At 38.5% G+C, this 24,880-nt stretch overlaps 1 protein-coding gene across 6 annotated transcripts in view; it reads left to right on the top strand.

The window, feature by feature from the left end:
- Positions 1-24,880, top strand: part of TENM3 (teneurin transmembrane protein 3) — a 991,614-nt gene that overhangs the window by 789,072 nt on the left and 177,662 nt on the right. For all 6 annotated transcript variants that reach the window (XM_070460107.1, XM_070460106.1, XM_070460105.1 and 3 more), the window contains one exon: positions 17,101-17,338. In XM_070460107.1, the coding sequence (XP_070316208.1) occupies positions 17,101-17,338 (238 nt within the window). The remainder of the gene's footprint in view (positions 1-17,100; positions 17,339-24,880) is intronic.

Here is a 24,880-nt window from a genome sequence, read left to right as displayed (position 1 = left end):
AGAAAAAATAGTTTATGCTTGCATTAGCAACTATTGTGAGATTGTAAAAATAACCTGGCAATCCCAAGATATAGTATAAGGATGGGGGGGTGGGGTGGAATGTGGTATCTAGGATCTTGTATGTGTTTAAATCATTTCTTTTAGAGATATTTTTAAACCTAATATATTTTTCTTGCTTAGCATGAGGAAGAAATAAACTGGCTTCAGAAAGTTTAAAAATGAGATAAAACATTGCCTGCCCACTACAAAATGTTATGCAGCATTATTTTCTTATTTAAAAAGAATGCTTCTGGACTTCCTTGGCAGTCCAGCGGTTAAGACTCTGAGATTCCACTGCAGGAACATGGTTTGATCCCTGGTCAGGGAAGTTCCCATGCCACGCACGGTGCGGCCAAAAAAAAAAAAAAGAGAGAGAGAGAGAGAGAAATGCTTCTCTTTTTGCTCCTAGGCTTCCATCTCCACACTAGCCTTTACTAGATGGCATCCTGACCTCACACTCAAAATAAAGCAAATGTTTTTTCCATCTAAAGTTGAATTTCTACAGGCCTCTTTTAAAGCTCATGTTTCCTCTTCATTCTTCATTTTCTTGCTGACAACATGCCTGAAACAAAACTGACAAAAATGATTATTCCCATGTAAATTAGGGTGGAAAGCTTTGGAATCATACTCTGTGACCGTTGCCAGAGTTCTCAGTTTCTCGGAACTTTTCCCCCCATCTTGCGAAATATTAATAAATACTGACAGTTTAAGGTGGCTATGAGATTAAAGGAAATAATTTCTATTGAACTCATAGCATAATGAGTTTTAATAAGCTTTACTGAGTGTAAATTTCCTTTGTGGATTTTCCCCTTCACTGTGCAACCCCTCTTTTGCATTTAAGATCTATAAATTTATATTTGAACTTAGATTTTTAGTAACTCCTTCTTGGAATTATTGGGTAAACCTAATATACTTATAGCTAGCCAAAAAAAAAAAAAAACCCTATAAAATAGGGGAGAAATGTGTAGTTTCCTTTTTCTTTTCTTAACATGAAGAGCATTATCTTTTGAGCACACAGTATTTTTGAGTATATATGTATTTAGTATTTAGGGTATATATGGATGTGTTGGAATGCTTTAAAAAATCGATCCTAGCTAATGGAGGGAGTATTTTCAAAGTGAACTGTTGCCATTCTTTCAGTCAACCACATACAGGAGAAAAAATCCAAGTAAACATTATAGAAGAGGCAAGCTCTTCCTTATAGAATTAATGAGGTGCAGTGGTCTTCCACGGGGAATCAGAATTTGAAAACACTTTTCCACACGAGCATTTTTCCCTCATGTCTAGAATCAGATAAGGAGACTAACTTTAGATACACAATATCCAAACAAGATGAATGTCCTGGGCACTGCTGGATAAGAATGTCCATCTTAAGGTGGATATTTCCATTCTCCTTTGTAAATACATATAGTTAGCAAAAGCCATGTCTATGAGATCCATAAAGACCACAGCTCACTCGGGAGAGATGTAGCCAGCTTTCTCTTACATCAGCTGTCCTAGGGAGACACATCCCAGAATAAGCCCCTCGCTATTGTCCTTCGTAATGTTTTAGACGAGTTGTTTTATCTTGAGTAGATTTGTATTTTGTAAAACTCCAAGTGGTTAAGTATAACAGCATCAAGACTTTAGCAACTCTGTGTGTATATGTACACACCACATTCACTATTCATATACATATATATATAAGATTTTTACCTGTATCCTTATAATCTATATATAAGTAAGATTCTATCATGAGTCTGCGTATTTAATAAATGAAATTGACTTGTCTTTGATGTGCTTGAATTTCAGAAATTTTAAATTATTTTTCAGGACACTAAAGTCAGTAATCAGTAATTATACTTAAAATAAATCAGTAATTATATTTAAAAAAATAAAACACACACTTTTGCAGCACAAACCCAGTCAACATTCAGTAATTATTGTATACTGTAGCTCTTTAATACCTACAACCATGTTTTCCTTATTAGGCAGATAATATACTTGCTTACTAATGAAAGTTTTGTGAGCTATGTGTATTTGGCATATATTTTGCATATATTATAACAATGATTTACAAAAAGATTTGGGTGAAAGAAAATATATTCAAGATTAGGTGCAAATGGCAACACACCAGATTCAAGTAGAAGTTTTTTGTACCGACAAGTAAATTTTAATCATCTACGTTTAACCTCACTTTTAAGAATCATTCGGATTTTCAACAGAAGGACATATTTATGGTAAACCCAAAGCAGTCTTTGTGAAACCTGAAAAAGATTTGTGAAAACAGCCTGCAATAAAAATCACAAATGCTTCATATAACGCTACTTGATAGATATCACTTGCACCATTAAGAACTAAACGACAAAGGATGTAATTTCAGTTCTGGCATGCAATATTAATCGAAAGCCTTTAAAACATCTTGCTGATGGGAACTATGACAACGTGACATTGAAGAATTATGAGCTAAAGACATCCATCTTAATCAGATTTTCAAAGTAAATGCCATAAAACATAAAGTTGTTCCATTCATCTTTACATTTTCACATGTTTCGGTAGGAACATCATTTCCTAGTGTGCTGCCCTAAATGCAAAGAATACAATTCAGTAAAGTATGAATTCAGTCTAGAGGATTGAAATATGTTTTAACCAGCCACGCTGTAAACTCAGGGAATTATTTCTCTAATAATGTACATTTCTGTCTGTCTTTTATGCTACTGATACATTATCCTAGGTAAACAGTTTAATTAAATGATAGCAAGAGACACTTTTGAAAAATAATTAGATGTATATTTGCCTTTATAAATTTAGATATGAGAAGAGAAATGTTTTCAAAGACATACCTGTAGAAAGAAATTACCTTGTGGGCATACTCAAACCAAACATCTTCTCTAGTCACCCCCCACCCCGCAAATTATTACTTTATTTGAGTAAATGGGAAAAGTCTAAAAATTAACACCTCACATTAAAATAGCACATCATAGTTTATGACAATCCTGTATTATACATTATCTCTTTTTTTTCTATTTATTTTTATTAGTTGGAGGCTAATTACTTTACATCATTACAGTAGTTTTTGTCATACATTGAAATGAATTAGCCATGGATTTACGTGTATTCCCCATCCCGGTCCCCCCTCCCACCTCCCTCTCCACCCGATCCCTCTGGGTCTTCCCAGTGCACCAGGCCCGAGCACTTGTCTCATGCACCCAACCTGGGCTGGTGATCTGTTTCACCCTAGATAATATACATGTTTCAATGCTGTTCTCTTGAAACATCCCACCCTCGCCTTCTCCCAGAGTCCACAAGTCTGTTCTATACATCAAAACCACAATGAGGTACCATTATACGCCAGTCAGGATGGCTGCTATCCAAAAGTCTACAAGCAATAAATGCTGGAGAGGGTGTGGAGAAAAGGGAAACCCTCTTACACTGTTGATGGGAATGCAAATTAGTACAGCCACTATGGAAAACAGTGTGGAGATTTCTTAAAAAGCTGGAAATAGAACTGCCATATGACCCAGCAATCGCACTTCTGGGCATACACACCAAGGAAACCAGATCTGAAAGAGACACGTGCACCCCAATGTTCATCGCAGCACTGTTTATAATAGCCAGGACATGGAAGCAACCTAGATGCCCATCAGCAGATGAATGGATGAGGAAGCTGTGGTACATATACACAATGGAATATTACTCAGCCATTAAAAAGAATTCATTTGAATCAGTTCTAATGAGATGGATGAAACTGGAGCCCATTATACAGAGCGAAGTAAGCCAGAAAGATAAAGACCATTACAGTATACTAACACATACATATGGAATTTAGAAAGATGGTAACGATAACCCTATATGCAAAACAGAAAAAGAGACTCAGATGTATACATTATCTCTTTTAATCCTCTCATTTTACAGATGAGAATTCAGAGAATTTGGAATATGACATTGATTTGCTTGAAGTTCCACAGTTACTAGATTTCAGACAGGTAGCTTGAACCCCAGATTCATATTTCCTGAACCCTAAGTCCTCACATGACTATATTTGGAGCTGGGACCTCTAATGAAGGTAATTAAGGTTAAATGAGATCATAAGGGTGAGGCCTTGTCTGATAGGATTAGTGCTCAGATCCGAAGAGACCCCAGAGAACTCTGCTGGGCCCTGCAAGGATTCATGGAGAAGGTAGCTACTCAGCCCAGGTGGAGAACCTGTGCTGGAAACTGACTCTGCCAGACCTCAGTCCAGGACTTCAAGCCTCCACACTTGTGAGAAGGTCAATTCTTGTTGCTTAGATCACCTCGTGTGTAGTTTTTCATACAGCAGCCGGAGCAGAACTAATGTTCCAGGTCTTCCTTTTTCTTCTCTGCCATAAATCTAGAGTTTATTTCCCTCTTCTATGGAAAATTTTAATCAACTGTCATTAAAATATTTATAAACTCCTGAAATAAAAGTTCAGAAGATCTGGGTGAAAATACCTCAGTCACCAGCTTCTTTTTGAACCTCTAGTTTGAGAGGAAGGCTTCTAAAGGCGATTAGCATCCTGTGGAAAGACACAGGCTTCCAGCCTCAACAGAGCATGCTAACCATTTTAAAAGGTGCAGCCTAGACTCAGAAGATACCTATCATTAATCTCCCAAACAATAACAGCACCTCACTTTTCTATAGTACTTTACAGTTTATGAAATGCTTTCCTGTGCATGATCTCATTTTGATACTGGTCTTCATAATATCTTCCAGATTTAGTGTTCTTTTCACTGCATCATCCTGCTCTTCATTGGTGTTCAGCCATTAATGCAACAGAAAAACATATGTTGGAAAGAGGCATATAGTGTTAACATACACACACACACATTATACCCAAATTAATAATGATGGAGAAGGGAGTTCAGCAAACATGCATGTGTCAGCTTAAACTGTGACTCTATTTCCTTTTTAATCAAAGAACATCACAATTTGGTTTCCACTTAACAGATCACCCTCGTTGCAAATGCCAAGAATGGGAAGGGGACCATGGGTTCGATGAAGTCTGTGTTGCATCTACATAATATTTAATGTTTCTGATAACACCATCTCTGTTTAGAGGCCATGATGTGATTGGAAGGAAACTAAAAGTTTGATTCTATTTTAATGTTAAACATTGGCAGACAATGCAGACTCAAGCTGCAGATAACAAATACGATATCAAATAATATGTTCATATAAAATGACTTTATATCAAATTTAAATTTACTTCAGATTTCAGTAGGTAAAGTTGCTTGTGAAAACAACTACATAAAAGCCAGAAAAGAACTTTCAAACTTAAATAAAACAGACCTGTTTTTTAAAAGTTAGGATGACAGTTATAGCACATTCAAAAAATTACAGCTAGTTAATCAATTTTAGGGAAAAGACATCCAACCTATTTTATCTGAACCTTTTTCTAATTTCCATCTTTTAAAATATCTGAAGAATGGTAGAAAAAAATAAGTGATTAGAGAATACATAGAAAGTATACACCCACCCTGCTTATCTGGTTCTCCCCAGATGTTAACTCTGCCATTGATCTTTTTCCTTAGCGTATTACATGACATCATATTTGTTTACTAGGGGGCTTCTCAGGTGGCTCAATGATAAAGAACCCACTTGCCGATGCAGGAGCCACAGGAGATGGGAAGTTGATCCCTGAGTTGAGAAGATCCCCTGGAGAAGGAAATGGCAACCCAATCCTTCATCTGGGAAATCCCATGGACAGAGGAGTCTGGTGGGCTACAGTCCACGGGGTCATGACTGAGTGACTGAACACACACGATTTTTACTGCATGTATCTTAAGATGTCACTAGTTACAATATTAGGCAACATAGAGTGGTTTATTTAGAAAATAAATATTGTTTTTAATATTTATAGCATAAGATAATGTGGTAGAGTAGTTGTGATATGAATTAATTTAGTAGCATTTTCATAATATTTATATTTGAAGTAGTTTTTTTAACTATATGTCCCATAAACATTTATAGGTATAACTTGAGATACTAGGTTAAGATTTTTAAATTACTTTAAGTTTTTAATAAGGGAAGCTGATGGCTCAGAGGTAAAGAATCCACCTGCAATGCAGGAGACACAAGAGATGACAGTTTGATCCCTGGGTCTGGAGGATTCCCTGGTGAAAGAAATGGCAACCCTCTCCAGTATTCTTGCCTGGAAAATCCCATGGACGGAGGAGCCTGGAGAGCTACACAGTCCATAGGGCTACAAACAGTCAGACATGACTGTAATATAACATACACCAATATATTTCAAGAAAATATTGTCAAGTACATGAAATAAAGAGAATTTTAAGGCTAAAACACTTTAGAATTTATTGTATGACCCCACTATACTCCCCCCCACAACCACAACCATTCTTTGACAAAGGAGAAAAACTTGAGGCTCAGAAGTTAGTTGGTTTATATGCAATTATGTTTAGTTAGCTAAAGTAAGTACTCAATGTATATTTCCTGTTTCCTCTTCAGGGGTACTTTTTCTTCTATACCAGACATTTTCTTTGTGATAGAGAATATGTTGTCTGAAAAGCATAACAAGTTCTGCATTACTTGGAATATTCAATTTGCTTTTTTTATTCTTTATAAGCCACTTATCACATAGTTATAAATTTTAGTTGCCTTCCAGCCTGTTCTTATCCATATTACGAATATGTGCTTTATTTATATCATATCATATACTCCATTTAAGGTCAATAAAATTTAACTGCACTAAAATCAAATGCCCATTAGGAAATCAGAGAGGAGAGAAAAGTGTTTATTGATTGTATGTCAGCAGCTCTTCCTTGTCACAATTGGGACAGGTTCTTCCTTTTTCACTTGCTCTCAGGTAAATTATTTTTAAATGGGCAGAAGAATATCCTGAAATGTATACTGAGACAGTTACAAGATACTTAGATCCATTTTTGTACTCATGTGTAAGTTTTATGTACTTTTATGTAAACAATGATTACGGAAAACAAAGAATGCTGTAGAGGATAATGTGTTGGAGGCATTATTGGTGGTTTAGTCGCTAAGTTGTGTCCAACTCTTGTAACCCCATGGACTGTAGCCTGCCAGACTCCTCTGTCCATGTGGACAAGAATACCGGAGTGGGTTGCCATTTCCTTCTCCAGGGGATCTTCCCGACCCAGGGGTCAAACCCAGGTCTCCTGCATTGCAGGCAGATTCTTCGTTGACTGAGCTATGAGGGAAGCCCTAGTGTTAAGTATATTGAAAGAGGAACTACTTTAACAAGTGGAAGGTATTGTTTCCAAGCACTGACATAGAATGCTTGGCATTTTAGATTCAGTACACACTTTTGAGCAGTATAGAAGCCAGAATATCTTCAAAGAGAAGTTTTTGCCATTCAAGAGAACTTACCTTTAAAATGAAACAGCACCCCCAAAGGTTGCTTTCCAATAACCAAAAAGAGAATAGCAGAGGTAATTCATATGAAATTAACAGGAGATGAAGAAGTTTAAATTCTGTATAATTTGACAACTATGATGCTTGCTCCTTGGAAGAAAAGCTATGAGAAACCTAGACAGCATATTAAAAAGCAGAGACATTTCTTTGCCAACCAAGTTACGTCTGGTCAAAGCTATGGTTTTTCCAGTAGTCATGTATGGATGTTGGACAATAAAGAAAGCCGGATGCCGAAGCAGTGATGCTTTTGAACTGTGATGTTGGAGAAGACTCTTGAGAGTCCCTTGGACTGCAAGGAAATCCAACCAGTGAATCCTAAAGGAAATCAGTCCTAAATATTCATTGGAGGGACTGATGCTGAAGCTGAAGCTCTAATACTTTGGCTACCTCATGCGAAGAACTGACTCATTGAAAAAGACCCTGATGCTGGGAAAGATTGAAGGCAAGAGGAGAAGGGGATGTCAGGGGATGAGATGGTTGGATGGCATCACTGACTTGATTGACATGAATTTGAGCAAGCTCTGAGAGTTGGTGATGGACAGGGAAGCCTGGCGTGCTGTAGTCCATGGGGTCACAAAGAGTCGGACACGACTGAGCAACTGAACTGATTGATGAGTATGGTGTTATGAACTGTATAGAAAGCTGTTTATGTAGCTCCAAATAAAACTCTATTCCTGCTTTCTGGAACTCTCACTGAATGTATATTGACCTTTCTTTCATTCTGCTTTTTGTTTGTGAATTACCCTTTTTTACTTAGACAGTCTTTGTCTTTCTGATGTCATCTGGGTGATTTTCCCAGATCTCTTTTCCAACTCACTGGTACTCTCTACAGTTACCTAATATATTGTTCAAACTGCCCAGTGAGTTTCTGACTTCAGTGTCTGCATACACATTGTACCTTTTTTTATATAACATTTTTTTTTAATAACACCTCTTCTTTTTTCATGGTGTCTTATTCGTATGTTCTTAATTCCTTTTAAATCTGTAAACATTCTAAACATGCGTGTCACTTTATCTAATGGCTGCATTATCTGAAATTTGGGGGAGAAAAATTCTTGCTTTTTGTTTGTAGAGTTTGACCCAAGGTAGATTGTTTTCTCTTATGGTAAGTAATTTTAGACTGTAATTTCATTAAAAGTAGGGTTTTATCTGAGGGGTGGGAAGGAGAGGAGAAGAAAGCACTTTGAATGTATAAATATTTTTGTTTAATTTGGGCTCCATTGAATTGTGGTATGGCTAAGAACACATATATTATTGACTCAGATTTTTCCTATTTATAAGGAAAATTCTTGCTACTTAATTTTTATCTTCATAGGGAAGTAATGTCAATTAAATGTCTGCAATATATATGATATTTTCTAAGCAATGGAGATATTTTAAAATATGATTTATTATTTTCAGGGTCATAAAATACTTTGTAATATACCTTTGCATATAGGTCCTGAAATGTAGTCAGATAAGGAAGGTATTGTTTCATAAGCTTACCATTAGAAAATCAAGGGAAAGCAGCTTCCATAAGGCCACCGAGTTAGTTGACGATGGAACAAAAGATTAAGCTAAATCCAAGAAGTGCACTAGAATTTTCAAACACAAAAGCTAACTGTGATTCAATCCTTGTACACTTAGATCATCCACTCCAAAAGCTGGTCACGAGCAGCCCTATATACAGTAGCCGAGACCTGGAAACAACCTAAGTGATCATTGACGGTTGGTTTAATAATATGTGATATATATTGACAATGGAATATTACCCAGCCTTAAAAAAGAATGAAGTATTGCCCTTTGCAGCAACATGGATGGGTCTAGAGAATTTTATGTTTAGTAAACTGTGTCACAAAGAAAGACCAATAGTATATGATATCATTTCTGTGTGGAAAGTAAAAATAATTCATACAAGTGACTCTATATTGTTGCTGTTGTTCAGTCCCTAAGTCATGTCCAGCTCTTTGTGACCCCATGGACTGTAGCACGCCAGACTCCTCTGTCCTCCACTGTCTCCCAGAGTTTGCTCAAATTCATGTCCATTAAGTCAGTGATGCTGTCTAACCTTCTCATCCTCTACCACCTACTTCTCCTATTGCCTTCAGTCTTTCCCAGCGTCAGGGTCTCTTCCAATGAATGAATCTGAATACAAAATAGAAACCAGCTCACAGACATAGAAAACACACTTATGGTTATCAAAGGGGAGAGGGAGGAAGGAAGAGACAAAGACTATCAAATTAAGAGATATAAGCTGCTACACACAAAATAGACAAGCAAGAAGGTTTTATTGTATAGCACAAGGAATTATACTCAATATTTTATAATAACTTGTAATACTATGTGAAAAAAAAAACCCTGAATTATTGTAAATCAACTATAATAAAAAATTAATAGGTCTTTATATATATATATATATATATAATATCAAAGTATTTTATGTGCTTTGGTGATCTGTTTTAAGAAAGAGGTCACCCAGAGTGATGGGATGGGGAGGGAGGTGGAAGGGGGAATCAGGATGAGAAACACATGTAAATCCATGGCTGATTCATGTTATGTATGCAAAAACCACTACAATGCTGTAAAGTAATTAGCCTCCAACTAATAAAAATAAATGAAAAAATAAATAAATAAAAAGAAAGAGATCAGTTTTGCAGAAAACTTCAGATTTGTTTGAGACAGCTGGGAGAAAGTAGATACAGCCGGTAAGTCAAGTGAGAAAGAATGAATTTTGTGGTAAAGAAACAAAGTCTTTAACCTCACCATTGCTAATCCCCAGTAAATGGATGTGGGCCCTCCTAAATGTGTGTCCAGGTCAGCAGGGTCAGTGTATCTTTTTGTAAACTCTGGGGGATAGGAGGGTGGGTAGAAGCGGCATTTATTCATATATTGAAGTTGCTCTTTGGTGTCCAGGAGTTCTCAAGCGACAGGAAGGAGGCTGCTTCTCCATCAGCATTCCACGTTTCTCTCCCCTTCCCCAGCCTCAACCCCTCCCTTTCATCCCTCTTCTTCCTCCCCCCCTCCACCTCCCTGTCTTCATCCCTTCATCCTCATCACCCCACTTGTCCTTTGCTCACAGCCTCCACTCAGACTGCAGAGTTATTTGAAAGCAGCATGGCTGTCAACCCCTAGCTTCTACGTCTCTTCCACGATAGAGGGTGTCTTCCCTGGAGGTCTTTGCAGCGAGCCCGCCACCCCGAGTTGCTGGGGAGGAAGACCAGGGCAGAATAGGGGAGGAAGGCAGCGGGGCCCAGCCATAGGGGGCAGCCAGTCAAAGCAAGCTCTTCCCCCTCACCTCTCCCCTCACCCCCACCTTTCAGCCTCTCCCACCTGGGCAGGGGCACACCTGTGGACAGACACCCACAAAGCGGTATTTCTGTCTCCCAGGAGCTAGTCTTTTCTCTCCCCACTTGCCTGTTTGAAAGTCCATTTCCACTCAGGTCCGCGGAGACCACAGCCCAAGGCTATGAACCAGAGCGAGCTAGACTGAACTGCACTTTACTGTCTGGAAATTGTCTGCAGTGGCTTTTAATTTTAAAAAAAAAATCAAATAGCAAATATTCCCAAATAGGCTAAAAAAAAAAAGTTTTCCTTTTTTTTTTTTTTTTTTTTTTTAAATTCTTGACACGATGGTCTGGTCATAGAAGATGGGAAAAAGAGATGCCGCCAAACTTCACGAGTGAGAGATCAGATTCCCTCTTCTCTGGGAACTGCCGAGGCAGTAGTTTATTTTTGATTCCTCCTGTGACATTTCTGAGTCTTGCTTTGTTGGCTGTGAAAGGAAAAGCGTTTCCTCTTCAGAGATATTGGATAGCATGTTCTTCCTTCTTGTGATAATAGTATTAGCTGCCGGCAAGGCTGTTGAGTTCCTTTGTTTTCCCTCAAGATGTTCTGCCCTGAAGCTGGTTATTTCTTCCATTAATAAGTTGCCTTTTAGCTCTTCCTGTATATGTCAGGCACTGTATCTTTTAGGTTCCTTCAAATAGGCACTATAAAATAAATGAAGCTAAGAGAGAAATATAACTTATTCAAGAAAATATCCCATGAAAAATAAATTGTCGTGTGTCTCTCCCATGTGTCACGGCCCATCCACCTCACTGGTTCACGCGGCTGACTTGCTTTTGAGGAAAGTGGGCAAGTTTCCTTTCTTCCTCCTCTGGAGCTCAGGACTATGCCTTAACATTTGCTTGGAACTGGGTTTTATAGGTTGATTAAACTGGAGTCTAGTCTACTATCAAATAGCTTTCTGTGGTCTTATAGTCAGCACGCCTTATTGCCTTACCAGATCTTTCACCTTTCTGTTTATCTTACCCCAGGCTGATAGGTTTAATGGGACAGCCTTCAATGCTCTGTCAGAGACCTGACTTCTTTGGTGGCAAGGAGCTGAGCAAAATGAGCGAAGTCTAAGTCTATCTAATATTTATTAATGTAATGTGAATTTGAACAGATATTGGCTATCATCTGCGTTCAGTTTACCAAATAAAAATCAGAAACTGTTAAGCTATCATGAAAGATATATGACCTGTAGGAACTTGGACAAAGAAAGATGGGCTGAAAGAAACAACAGTAGTTAGGTACAGTATATAATTTCTAGAAACACAGTGCCAAAAATTTTACTTTTTAAAAAAAGTAGGGAAGACTGTTTGGAAAAATTAACCTACATCTTTTCTGAAATATCTAATTTGGAGCATTTCTAATCATAAACTTTAAAATATAAGGAAAACATAACTATATTTGGCAAGCTATAATATATATTTTTTATGTATTGCTCATATCATATATTTATATATTCTTATGTATTTTATGTAATCGTTCCATTATTTGCACCTCTTAAGAGGTAGATTTTAAATATTGGAACATCTGCCATGGTTCGAAAGAAATATTCCAGAAATCCAATTTTTGGATTGAGGTGCATGCTACTCTGCTTGGATGAGACGACAACCTCTCCCCCCCACCGCTGCCGCGTGCCAAGGTCCTGTTAATGTGTAAATATCGCCAACCGTTCAACATGTTTTTAGGAGTCTTTGAATAAGGCTTAGTGAAGGTACTGATAAATCCAAAGGACTTTAAGTTAGAGTCCTGCCTTTCAGGATCTAAGAATTTAGTTGGAAAAAGAAGACATGTTTGCAAATTGCCTGACAATTAAAAACAGTACAAGATGTAAAACTGAATCATTGTGCTATACACCCGAGACTCACATAGCTCTGACATGAACTATACATCAGTAATAAAAGTGGATGGCGATGTGAGAAGGCACCGCTTCTACTGCAATTCAGCCTGCATTGACTTCTTCACGAATAATCATTCATTCAACAAGTATCCGTTGAGTATTTATGCTTGTGTGGTCCTTAGGGTTTCTCTCCACAGAGAGTCTAACAGGGAACATGAGACCTCTAAAATTAGTTGTAATACAGAGAGGAAAAGGAGAGGGCCATGGGAAAGAGAGAGAAAAAACTAAGACTCAGAGAAGTAACTGATTTCTGTTTGAAGAAAGCAGAAGTCGTGTCATGTCATCATCGTTAGAGCTTGAAATACACAGGCTTTGGATACAGAAAGGTGGAGGAAAATGTCTTGCAGATAGAAGCCACTATGCAGAAATGAAAAGGTGTGAGGGATGTACTGGGTACTGCTGACTAGGACAAGGATACATTAAGAGAATTCATGGAAGAAACATTTGCAGAAATATCTGGGGGACTATCTTGGACAAGGATCGCATTGACCTTTAGAGTTCATTATAAGTTTTATAGGCACTAGGAAGCCATTTGGGTTTTCCAGGAATAAAGTGACATGTTCAGAGCTATGTTTCAGGAACATTGAATTTGGTGACTCTGTGAGGTCCCATCTAAAACTTTTTCTCAAGTCTGTGTAAAGCCTGTATCAGTGGATTCGCTTAAAGCAAAGTCTATAGTAGATGTTTTGGCTGTTCTCGTGTAGACCTGCCCACTTATATTATTCTTATTGCTGTAAGTCTAAACCCTTGTGCCCACTTCGAACCTCAGTCATAGAACTTTGCCCTGGATATTCATATGTCTTCCTGTGAGGTTAGATGAGAATGTTCTCTCTATCCTCAGTACTTTTCTTAAGCAAGTTTTTTGAGCCTAAAAACACCCCAAATCATGTAATTGATGTTTCCCTCTGTGTGCTTGCAGCAAGGTAATTTAGAGCCAGATGTAGACTCTGCTTTAAAAATGTGTAGGGACTTCCGTGATGGTCCAGCGGTTAAGAATCTGCCTTCCAGCACAGGGACAAGAGTTCAGGCCTTGGTCAGGGCAGTAAGACCCCACATGCAGTGGGGCAGCTGAGCCCACATGCCACAGCTAGAGAAAAGCCCCCACACCCAGCAGAAGGTCCTGCATGCCACCGTGAAGACCTGGCACCGCCAAACAAATACATACTTTTTAAATAAAATGAAAGATCCTTTTAAAAACTAAAAAAAAAAAAAGTGTAAAACCATGGAGCAGAAATTCATCCACTCATCTCATATTTGGCTTTATCTTTCCCACTTTCAGTTTTCTTTTATTCTGTTGTCTTCTCTGACAATGTTAAATTTTATTTTATCCCGTTATGCTTTATAAACATAATCTATCTAAAAGAAGTTGGTATAGATAAATACGTGCTCCAGCTACTTCTCACGTCCTGTAAGCTGGAATCTTTAGAACCAGCATTGACCTCCAATTGCATCCTCAGATTTTGCTTCTGTTTGTGGTCTGCTGCAGAATTTAAATGTCTGGCCATCCATTCCATCTCGCTCAGACTCTGTACTTAGCCTGTTCCGTCACATTTTGAATTGAACCTAGCTTTCATTATCTGGGTTTGTTTCACTGGTAGTGAGGTTTCCGTGGTGGTTCAGTGCAGGAGACATGGGTTCAATCCCTATGTTGGGAAGATCCCCTGGGAAAGGAAATGGCAATCCACTCTGGTATCCTTGCCTTGAGAATTCCATGGACAGAGGTGCCTAGTGAACACCCACTGTTTATATTTTTATTTAAGTATATTAAGTGTATTTTTAAGTATATTAAACCTCTAGAAACTAACATAAAATTGTAACCCAACAATACTTTTATGAAAAATTTAAAATTATTTTAAAGTTAAAAAAGAATAAGAATATTAAATTCAGCATATTGAAATATATGATGATAATAGATCTTAAATCTTTTCATGTTTCAATAACAATATTAATAATAATTTACCATTAACATGGTGCTTTTACCTGTTACTGGTTTAGCAGATCCTTGAAACATAAAAACTTGATAAATGTCTATGGATGAATGACTAAGTGTGTGAATAAGTGGATGAATGCGTACATTTCACTGAATCCTTAGATTGTACTAATACCTCTGTGGGGCGGTATTATTTCCCACATTACAGATGAGGAGACAGAGACTCACTATCATGATGCCTGACAGAGTTAGGAAGTCAAATTGTTATCCTGACCTCTTTCTCAGCATAGTATAATATCTGATGTATCATTTATCCTGTGTAACCCATTTATCATTTATCCTAGTATAATTCCATTCTTTCACAAAGCTGTACTTAAAAACATGGGGTCATTTACCATGTTCCTCTACTTCTTTTTAGGCACAGTCTTAATACTTTTCTTTTGAAAAGTATTTCATTACGAGGCCAACCTAGTTTAGGCTCTCATACTGTAGCTTATTATATCGTCCTTTATAAGCATTTTCTTGAAATGTTCCTTGAAGACCTCTATAGCCATTCTGATCATACACACTGATGCTGGGAACAGCAAAGCTAATTAGTTAAATGATGTGCTTACGAGCACGCTAAGTCCCTTCAGCTGTGTCCGACTCTCTGCGAGCCCATGGACTGTAGCCCACCAGGCTCCTCTGTCCATGGGATTCTCCAGGCAAGAATACTGAAATGAGTTGCTATTTCCTTCTCCAGGGGATCTTCCCAACCCAGGGATTGAACCCACATCTCTCTTCCGTCTCCTGCATTGGCAGGCGGGTTCTTTACCACTAGCACCACCTACCTGAATGGTAAATCTTCCAGGAATTTTAAACCATCCTTTCTTTTTCTTACCCAATTAAAACCATGTTTGTATTGTAACCCTGCCATTCCTTCAAAGGTTGATTCACTTTAACTGATATTTGAACACCCATAATTTTTCATGAGCAGCAGACCATTGGGCCAAGTAAGATTTCTGTAGTTTCTAGTATGGGAATCTTTAAGAAGACTGCAAGGAAGCGGCTCTGTTTCATGGATTTAAGTGTGATTTCTGTCCTTCAAGAGTAAGAAATTATTAGTTGTTAAATGGTATGATATGTATTATTAGGGACCACTGGAAACATGCAGTAATTACTAATATTATATACTATGGGAGGAGTTATTTTAATTGTCGTACCCTGTAAAGAGATTTGATAATATATAGTCACACTTTTAACCTGTCATGTATTCATTCCATGCAACCAGAATTATAATGTTTGACTGTTATTTGGCTTAGCAGTCACTGCTGGAGTTCACATTGTATATGAAAGATAGTCCCTACGTTTCCTATTCTCTTTTAATACGTGCATTTATATTAATAGCATGATTTAATACATCACTTCAAAATTATATTGCACTTTGAACTGCATTTAGTCAAAAATTGACATCTTATGTGCGCAGAACCATAATAAGTTTAGCATTAAATTAAGGAGTCATCTGTCTGTTGGCTAAAATGTAGTGTTTGTGAATTCTGGCATGTCCAAAGCTAGGTAATGAGATTGAGATGTGGGTCTCAGATGTTGCATTCATTTGTGCATTTTAACTTATGGCTTATTAGCTTGAGGGAGTTTTTTGCCCAGCTACAGCCTACTGTTGTATTTATATTTTGAAGTTGCTGGATCCGTTAGGATTCTGGTTTGTAACAAAATATTTGTACCACTGACATAGTGACATGAGTCATTGTGGTCACCTATGACTTACTCCAAAATGTACTTCTACTGCATACTGTGAAATTGGAAAATCTGTTCTGTGTGTGTTCTAATGGATGTAACGGTCATTAAGTATATGAGTCTTCTGACGTTGTAATCAGCTGTGATTCAGTCTGTTAAATATCCATGAAACAACATCTGCTTCACAGAGTGACCTTCTGCTAAAGAATACTTAGCGTCTATTAGTAGATCACAGTGCAGATCTGCCTTATTTGAAATGCACTAAACTAGAGTAGTTGACTACTGTTTAGCAACGAGCTTGTAATAATTTATTGCAGTTAAATAAAGCTTAAAAAAACTCCATTAAATAATTATAGGGATTATATGCATTTCCAAAACCTTTGTGTTCTACTGAAATTACCCATTTAATTTCAGGGTTGGTTTGTTAAAAAAAAAAAAAAAAGCTGAAATGTAAAGGCGCATTAGGGGAGCTGTCAGATGCTGTTTTCTGTAGGTGTTAATAAAACCAGATGAAAAAAAAAATCTGAAACAAATTGAAACCAAAAGCAATTTTACCATCTGTTGTAGATTAATTAGAACTTTGCGTATCAAGGGTAAACTTGCTCTTAGAGAATGTCACTGAACACCCGCCTAATAGAATAATATGCAAATATATTAGGTAATGGATTTCTATGCTGTTTTTAATGCTAATGGATCTATGGTGGGTCCCCAAGAAATTGGTAGTGTGTATAAATGTGTATGTACACATACACATATATATAATGAGTTTCCTTTTCTTTTTTTCAGAGCAACCTGCAAACAACCAAGGCCAGTCCACCCTCCAGCCTTTGCCACCTTCCCATAAGCAGCACTCCGCACAGCATCATCCATCCATCACTTCTCTCAATAGGAATTCCCTGACCAATAGAAGGAACCAGAGTCCGGCCCCGCCGGCTGCTTTGCCCGCCGAGCTGCAAACCACACCCGAGTCCGTCCAGCTGCAGGACAGCTGGGTCCTTGGCAGTAATGTACCACTGGAAAGCAGGTGAGTCCTGAAGGGGAGACTTGCGGAGGATTTGACTGTTCAGACCACACAGTGTACCTGCTTGGAGAATGCATGTTTGACAACAGTCAACAAACTGTGATTTTTTAGCATCTGAAATGGGAAGATAGCTGGTCCAACCCTTTCCTCAGTAAGAGAGATTTACTTTTTTTTTTTAATTGGGGTACAGTTGCTTTACAGTATTGTGTTAATTTCCGCTGTACAGTGAAGTACATCAGGTGTATGTATGTGTATATTTGTATATATCCCCTGCCTCTTGAGCCTTCCTGCCCACCCCCATCCCACCCCGCTAGGTCACCACAGAGCCCCAAGCTGAGCTCCCAGTGCTATAGAGCAGGTTCCCACTTGCTGTCTGGTTTACACACTAGTGTATATATGTCAGTCCTAACCTCCCAATTCATCCCTCCCTCTTCTCTCCCCGTTATGTCCACGTGTCCGTTCTGTGTCTGTGTCTCTATTCCTACCCTGCTGTTAGGATCATCTGCACCGTTTTTCCAGATTCTGCATATATGAGTTAATATACGATATTTGCTTTTCTCTTTCAGACTTCACTCTGTATGATAGACTCTAGGTCCATCTACATCACTACAAATACCCAGTTTCATCCTTTTTAGGGCTGAGTAATATTCCTTTCTGTGACATCTTCTTTATCCATTCATTTGTCAATGGACATTTAGGTCGCTATTATAAATAGCGCTGCGGTGATCACCAGCGTGCATCATTGTTGAGTTATGGTCTCCTCAGGGTATATGCCCAGTAGTGGGATTGCTGGATCATGTGGTAGGTCTATATTTAGTTTGTTAAGGCACCTCCGTACTGTTCTGCATAGTGGCTGTACCAGTTTACCAACAGTGTAAGGGGGTTTCCTTTTTTCCACACTGTTTGTCTTCTCTAGAAACAGGGCCACATTATTGGTGCTCTTTTGGTTGTTGGGGCAGTGCACTTTGACATCCTTTTCCCACTTTGTAGTCTATGAGAGATAAGTAAAAAGGGCTTCAGTGAAACTTCTCCTTGCTACCATTATTTTTCTTATCTACAGATTCTCAGATTCTCAGGCATGTGGGAAAAAAGGGATAGAGATATAAGGGTGATTATTCTCAGTCCCAGGATGCAGTGATTATATTCTGCATCTACTGGGTTCTAGATGCCCCTGATTCTCATAGGCCCCATTATGTCCATTGCATCCTAAAATCATGGTGGACTCCCACAGATGATGCTTCAGCATGAGAAAGATGACCATTTGCTAAGGATACTTTAGTTTCTTGCAATGTGAGGGAGATTTCAAGTTCTTTCCAGCATTATTCCTATTCGTGCCTAGACCATGCTATTAGGAAAAGCTTCCTTACGATGAACTGAAGTTCTGTTCCTGAAACTCCCTTCCTCCGGTAGTCATCGTGCCGTTGGGAATGTGTAATTCCACAAAACCGTTTTGCCCCATCTCTATACCACGGCCCATGGGCCACTCTTGGTCTTCCCTTTTAGAAGCTTCACCAGCTTGATGCTTTTTCTCCAGCACATGCTGATGTTTCCATGAGGTTCTTAACAAGTATGAGTTCTAGCACAGCTTGGCCCGCAGTTAGCAACCTGCTCACACAAGAATATAGACCAGCCAGAGCTATTTTGAGCTAATCCATTTCATTTTTCAAATGTCTCCAAGTACGAAAAATCTTATCTTCTTCCTTCAGTCAGGACCTCAACAGTCAGCATCTCCTTAGAACTATGTATCACACAAGCAAAGGCGGTGGTGTCTTACCTCACGGGTCTCCTACTGGCAGCTTTGCAGCACAGTTTCCCTAAAACTCCTGGTAGTGTTTATTTTTTTCCCTGCCCTAAGCTTCTAGTAGCGTCAGAGAAAAAACTCATCCCCCCATAGAGCCAGAAACCAGAGGATGCTGAGCCTCCTGGGAGAATGTTCCCCCAGTGTCCTGCCCTGTGGAGCCCCTGGCTAATGTCAGCTTTAAAAAACAAAAAAAAAACACAGACACAAATAATGATTTACTTATTTATTTTTGGTCGCACTGGAAACTCGTTGTTGTCCCAGGGCTTCCTCTGGTTGTGGTACATGGGCTTCTCATTGCAGTGGCATCTCTGGTTGCAGAACACTGGTTCTAGGGTGTGTGGGCTTCAGTAGTTGCTTCATGTGGGTAAATATCTGTGGCTCCCAGGCACATCTAGAGCTGTGTCTCTTAGGCTCAGCTGCTCCGAAGCATGTGGGATCTTCCCGGATCAGGGATGCACCTGTGTCCCCTGCATTGACATGCGGATTCTTAAGCACTGGACTACCAGGGAAGCCCTAAAAGTCAGCATTTGCATTAGCTCCTGAATGAAAAAGTGGGTCTCACAGTGAATAAACTGTTTTTTGCCATTAATTGTGTGACCTAAAGCAGTTCTACCCTGAGGACAAGCAAGCAGGAGGTGCTCACAGTTAGTTGTCAACAATACAAATCTTTCTGCTTTTTCCTTTTACTCTTAAACTAAGAACAGGTTCAAAAAGAACCCTTTTTGTCTGTAGTGTCAGCCAAGAGTAGCTGGGTTTTATCATTTATTTTATATTATTGAGCACTCTTCCTGGAGCAATTAGAAAGAGAGTACAGAAGAAGTAGGCAAGCGGCAGATTTCTTCACTTAAAGACAAAGAGTCACGTGCACACATTTTTTTTCTTCCTGAGGTTATTAGCACAGTGTCATTTAAATTTACCCAGTGTCATTAATTAGCACACACTAAACAACTAATCAACACTGATTCACTGTTGTCATTTGGAAAAAAATAATTTATTAGGAAAAAAGTAATTTTCTAGCTGAGACATCAAATTGAATATGGATAATTGCATTGTAGTTGACAATAAGTGTCTTGACAAATATTTATGAAATGTGACAAGTTAGGTCATCAGAAATGTGTTTAATTGGGGGGATGTGGTAGTTAGCACAAAAGCCTCAAAAACTGGTGATAGGAAAGATGGTATTCCTTGAAGCCATATCTTTTTTTTTTTTCCCAGTTAATTAATTTGTTTATTTTTGGCTACTCTGTCCTTCGTTGCTGTGCTCGGGCTTTTTCTGGTTGTGGTGTATGTGTCTCAATTGCCGTGGTTTCTCTTGTTGCGGAGCAGAGTCTCTGGAACATGAGCATCAGTCACTGCAGCTCCTGGGCTCCAGCTCAGTAGCTGTGGTCCACGGGCTTAGTCGCTCTGCAGCATGTGACATCTTCCTGGATGAGGGACTGAACCCATGTCCCTTGCATTGGCAAGCATCTTCTTAATTCCTGACCTCCAGTGAAGTCCTGAAGGCTTAATTTGAAGCACAGATATTTGGGGTCATTGGAGGGAAATATACGGTGTGTTCTTATTATTCCTCATATTGTGCTAATGAATATTTGTTGTTGGTGAGGGAGAAAAGTGGCTCTTTAGAAGAGAACCCATGGTTGCTATATGTGAAATTGTAACTGATTTCTCCAAATTCAGGCCATATAAGAAATCACTCTCAGAGCAATTTCAAAGCTGTGCCATTTGAAATTCCATTTCAAAGCAGCACTGCTCATGAACCATCAATGGAATTACATTTTATAGTTTATGAATTGACAAAGGAAGAAAATCTACTAGTTGATGTTCTCACACACATATATAGAAAGTATAATGAATCTAGACAGTGTACATCATGCTAAAATATTTTAATCTGTAGTAGGGTTTTGTTCGTTTCTCCTTTCTCCTTTTCCAGTGTTCACACCTTATAATATTACTGATCAAAAGAAATGGCATTTCAACTTGCAGGCACTCGGTGAATCAACCTAAGCGGTGGTGAGGAAATTTCACACCGTACTGACACAGGGCCACTGTGGTTTCTTTAATAGTCTCACTTGGTTGGAACTCTTGAGGTGAAGAACCAGGCTTATTTATCATTGATTTTTCCTTTTTTAGTTAAGGTTCCCTATTGAGTATGATTCTCAGTTTCAACTATATTAACAACTTCATCCAGACTTGTGTCTGCCTTTAACTATTTTTTTTAATCTAGTGTAGAGTTTCATCTCTGGCAATTATTGCTACTTATGCATAGAGTTATCTTACTGATTGTCACTTTCCTGAAACTGTCATTTAAAAGATATTAGCTATAAAGATTGAAATTCAGTTCTGTGTAGATTAAGAACCTCTATTTTATTCTTTGTCTCTTCCTTTTTTCTCCTTTCATCACATACTGATAATAGTTGGCAACAAGTGGCATGTAATAATCCATTAAAATCTCAGTAATTCACATCTAAGCTTGATACAGAAGACATGCAAGACATGTCCTGTCTGTTTCAATATAGCTTTCATTTTGATTTATTAAAAAGCATTTTTTCCACCAGCAGTTTCTTGCTTCCGTAAAAGTGTGTCTTTCCTCTTGCTAATGAATTTAACATTTGCTGCTGCTGGAGACAATCAATAGTATTGTGTCCTGTACATTTCTACCCAATAAACGGAATAGCTCTGGTCTCCCATCTCCAGTGAGTTTTCAGATCTAGAGTCATATCAAGATGCAAACAATTATTTGCCATTTATGAGTCTATTCTTCTTATGTTATCATCACCTAGAAATAACAATCCGGGCATGGATAGAACACCAATCCTTGCTTAGAATTTTCCTGACGACTCTTTTCCTTGGGGCTCAGTATTTCTTGTCTTTTGTATAATTCATTTCTAGGGCATCTGATAGCCTGTAGCTCATCCTTTGTTTATTTTATACTTCAGCTGCTTCAGTACATAATAATAGCTGCTACCAGAATATAGAGCAGCTGAAGAAAAGCTTGCACTTGACTCTGGATAGCAGTGGTACTTAAAGGTTCTGTACAGAGACATTCACTGAGAAGCCTGACCTTCAGCAGTTGTAAAGTTAATTGCCTGCAAGTTCCTCATTTATATACGTGAATTAAGTAGCTTAGTAGTTACCTATTAGATGTTAACCAAGTGCTTCATGTGTAGCTATTTAATAAAAGATTTATTAAAGTCTTGTTTTATTATGAAATCTACTTTGGCATGGATAGCTCATTAGTTATGTTCCCATAGCTTTTTACCTTGTAGCTCAGTAATGTTTTGCTAATTATTAATGTATGAAAACACATATTCAGTTACCTTTTTATTACTGCATTTTTAATTTAAATATTGAGATGTCTTGGGCTGCTTTAATGGGGAATCAATGGGTATATCTTAAAAAATATGTAAACAGAAGTATGGTGTACTAAAGTAAGATATTTTCCTTTTTTATCTTCACTGTAAGTGGTTCTAAGGAAAAGGAAAGACAACCAGGTCTGAGTTAGCCTTGGCTATTAGAAATCTAGGCAGCAGCACATATACTGGCTGTTCAGTGCCAGGGGAAAGCCTTCCCAGTTGAAAAATTGTACCTCCACCTACAAGCTGATAACCAGCTACCTTTAACAAGGTAGTAGGTAGTAAGATTCTGCTTCATTAAAGACACAGCTTTAAGTAAAATATCGCTTGGAAGGTAATCCACTGACTTAATTTTACTAATTGATGCCATATCCTTTTTTTAATTGCAATTTTTTGTTTACTTTCTAATCCTGTTTTTTATTGGAGTATAACTGTTAAAGATATTTTGAGGAAACCCAAGAACACCTGTGGGAAAAGAGAAATCCACAAAATATGGTAACAAGAAGTAACAATGAAAAAGCTCAGGTTTCAGAATATAAACTTCAAAATCAGAGGTGGGCCTCGACTAAGAAATTCTTTGAGAGTCTCTCTGTTTTTTTTTTTTTTTTATTGTTTTATTTGTTTTTACAAACACCCTGCAAATTCATCTAAAGTTGCGTATTAGTGAATAGTCAAAATTAAAGGGATTCCAAGATCTCTTGAAATACTTTATCTTAACTTTTGTTATTTGCTAAAAGGCCCATAGAGGGATGTGTGTGTCCAGTTGTGAGAGTCATAGAAAGACAGAGGCGGACAGAGGTGTGATACTAGACGGTTTGCTAGGAGGTGTTTGTATTTAAGACTTGTCTCGACGTAACCAGAAGTGGGGTCTGGCTGCTCACAGTTCAAAAGCCATTGAAGAGGCCAGGTTCATGGAAAGGAAAGTTTGCTTTATTTTGGATGCCAGCCACCGAGGTGAGGGCAGTCTCCTGTCCAAAGTCAGTCAATGGGCAAGAGCAGGCTGAGGGAGGGGGCTGCATGCAGAAATAGCACAGTCATCTCTGACCGCCATCTTGAGATTGGTCATCAGTGGGCTGGTCAGTGTCATCTTGATTGTTTTAGGTACAGTTAGTCTTCAGTTCCCCGGAAAAGGAAATGGCAACCCACTCCAGTGTTCTTGCCTGGAGAATCCCAGGGATGGGAGCCTGGTGGGCTGCCGTCTATGGGGTCGCACAGAGTCGGACACGACTGAAGCGACAGAAATGGCAACCCACTCCAGTGTTCTTGCCTGGAGAATCCCAGGGATGGGAGCCTGGTGGGCTGCCGTCTATGGGGTCGCACAGAGTCGGACACGACTGAAGCGACTCAGCAGCAGCAGCGGCAATCTTCAGTTCCATGGGTGGTTTGTTTCCATTTCCTTGAAGCCAGTTCTCAGAATTGTGGCGGCTTATGTCATGGTTACTGCCTGGCCATCATGTAATTACCTTCTCCATCTGGTTAGGGTTTCAGCATCTGTAAGACAGCTCACAGGATGTGGCTCAGCATATAATCTAGAGCCCTTGAGAAGGAACTAAAGGTCCTTGACATGTCTATTGACTAAACTATTATTATTTGGTCTCCTTTGGCTGTTTTCCTTTGTTTCTGCATGTTCTCACTTCTCTAATTAAACTTATTCTTTGGCTAAAGTTTTTCCACAGACAAAAGGCAGGCTGAGGACCTGGGACATTTCATCCATTTGTAGCTTAAAAATGTGTCTCAATGAGAGGAGGATAACTCCAGAAGCCGCTATAATCCTAGTTCAGTGCCTGTGTTCTATCACAACCATATAATTTATCGTCCAATCAGGACAGTATGACAGTGACAGGAGACACAGGAACGACAGGCATAAACTGAGGCTGCTCTTGGCAAAGAGGCATATGGTACCCGACTAAGTTTTATTCCCAAGAGTAAAGTTCCTTTTTAAGTTCAAATTATTTTATACATAAGGTAAATAGTAACACAGGACGTAAAAGAGGCAGTAAGAAGGCGGCCATTAGTGGAATACATGTGTGATTCCTACTTTGAGATTTTCTAGTTTTTATTGCCAATTTGTAGCAAATATTTAACCCTTCCCAGAAAAAACTTATGTTGGCCTCTAAAATATGTAATTCCTAGAATGATATGTAAAATAGTCCTCTTTCTTTTCTTCTTGCAATATCCAGAGACCAAGAGGGGACATATATTAAATCAGTGTACTGAATGGCTTTATTGTCCAAAAAGTTCAAGTTTAATTTATTAAATGTCAGATGTTAAAGGTAAAGCGTATTAACTAAAAATATTAAAGAGAAACTTTGATCCTGAATTTATTCAAAGAATGGACATCCGTGTCTCTCCAGTAGCACTATAATTTGGTTTCTGAAACTATTCTGTTAT

This window comes from Odocoileus virginianus, chromosome 32 (assembly GCF_023699985.2).
Source record: "Odocoileus virginianus isolate 20LAN1187 ecotype Illinois chromosome 32, Ovbor_1.2, whole genome shotgun sequence".
In the NCBI taxonomy this organism is placed as follows: domain Eukaryota; kingdom Metazoa; phylum Chordata; class Mammalia; order Artiodactyla; family Cervidae; genus Odocoileus; species Odocoileus virginianus.
This window is presented reverse-complemented; position numbering and strand designations above follow the sequence as displayed.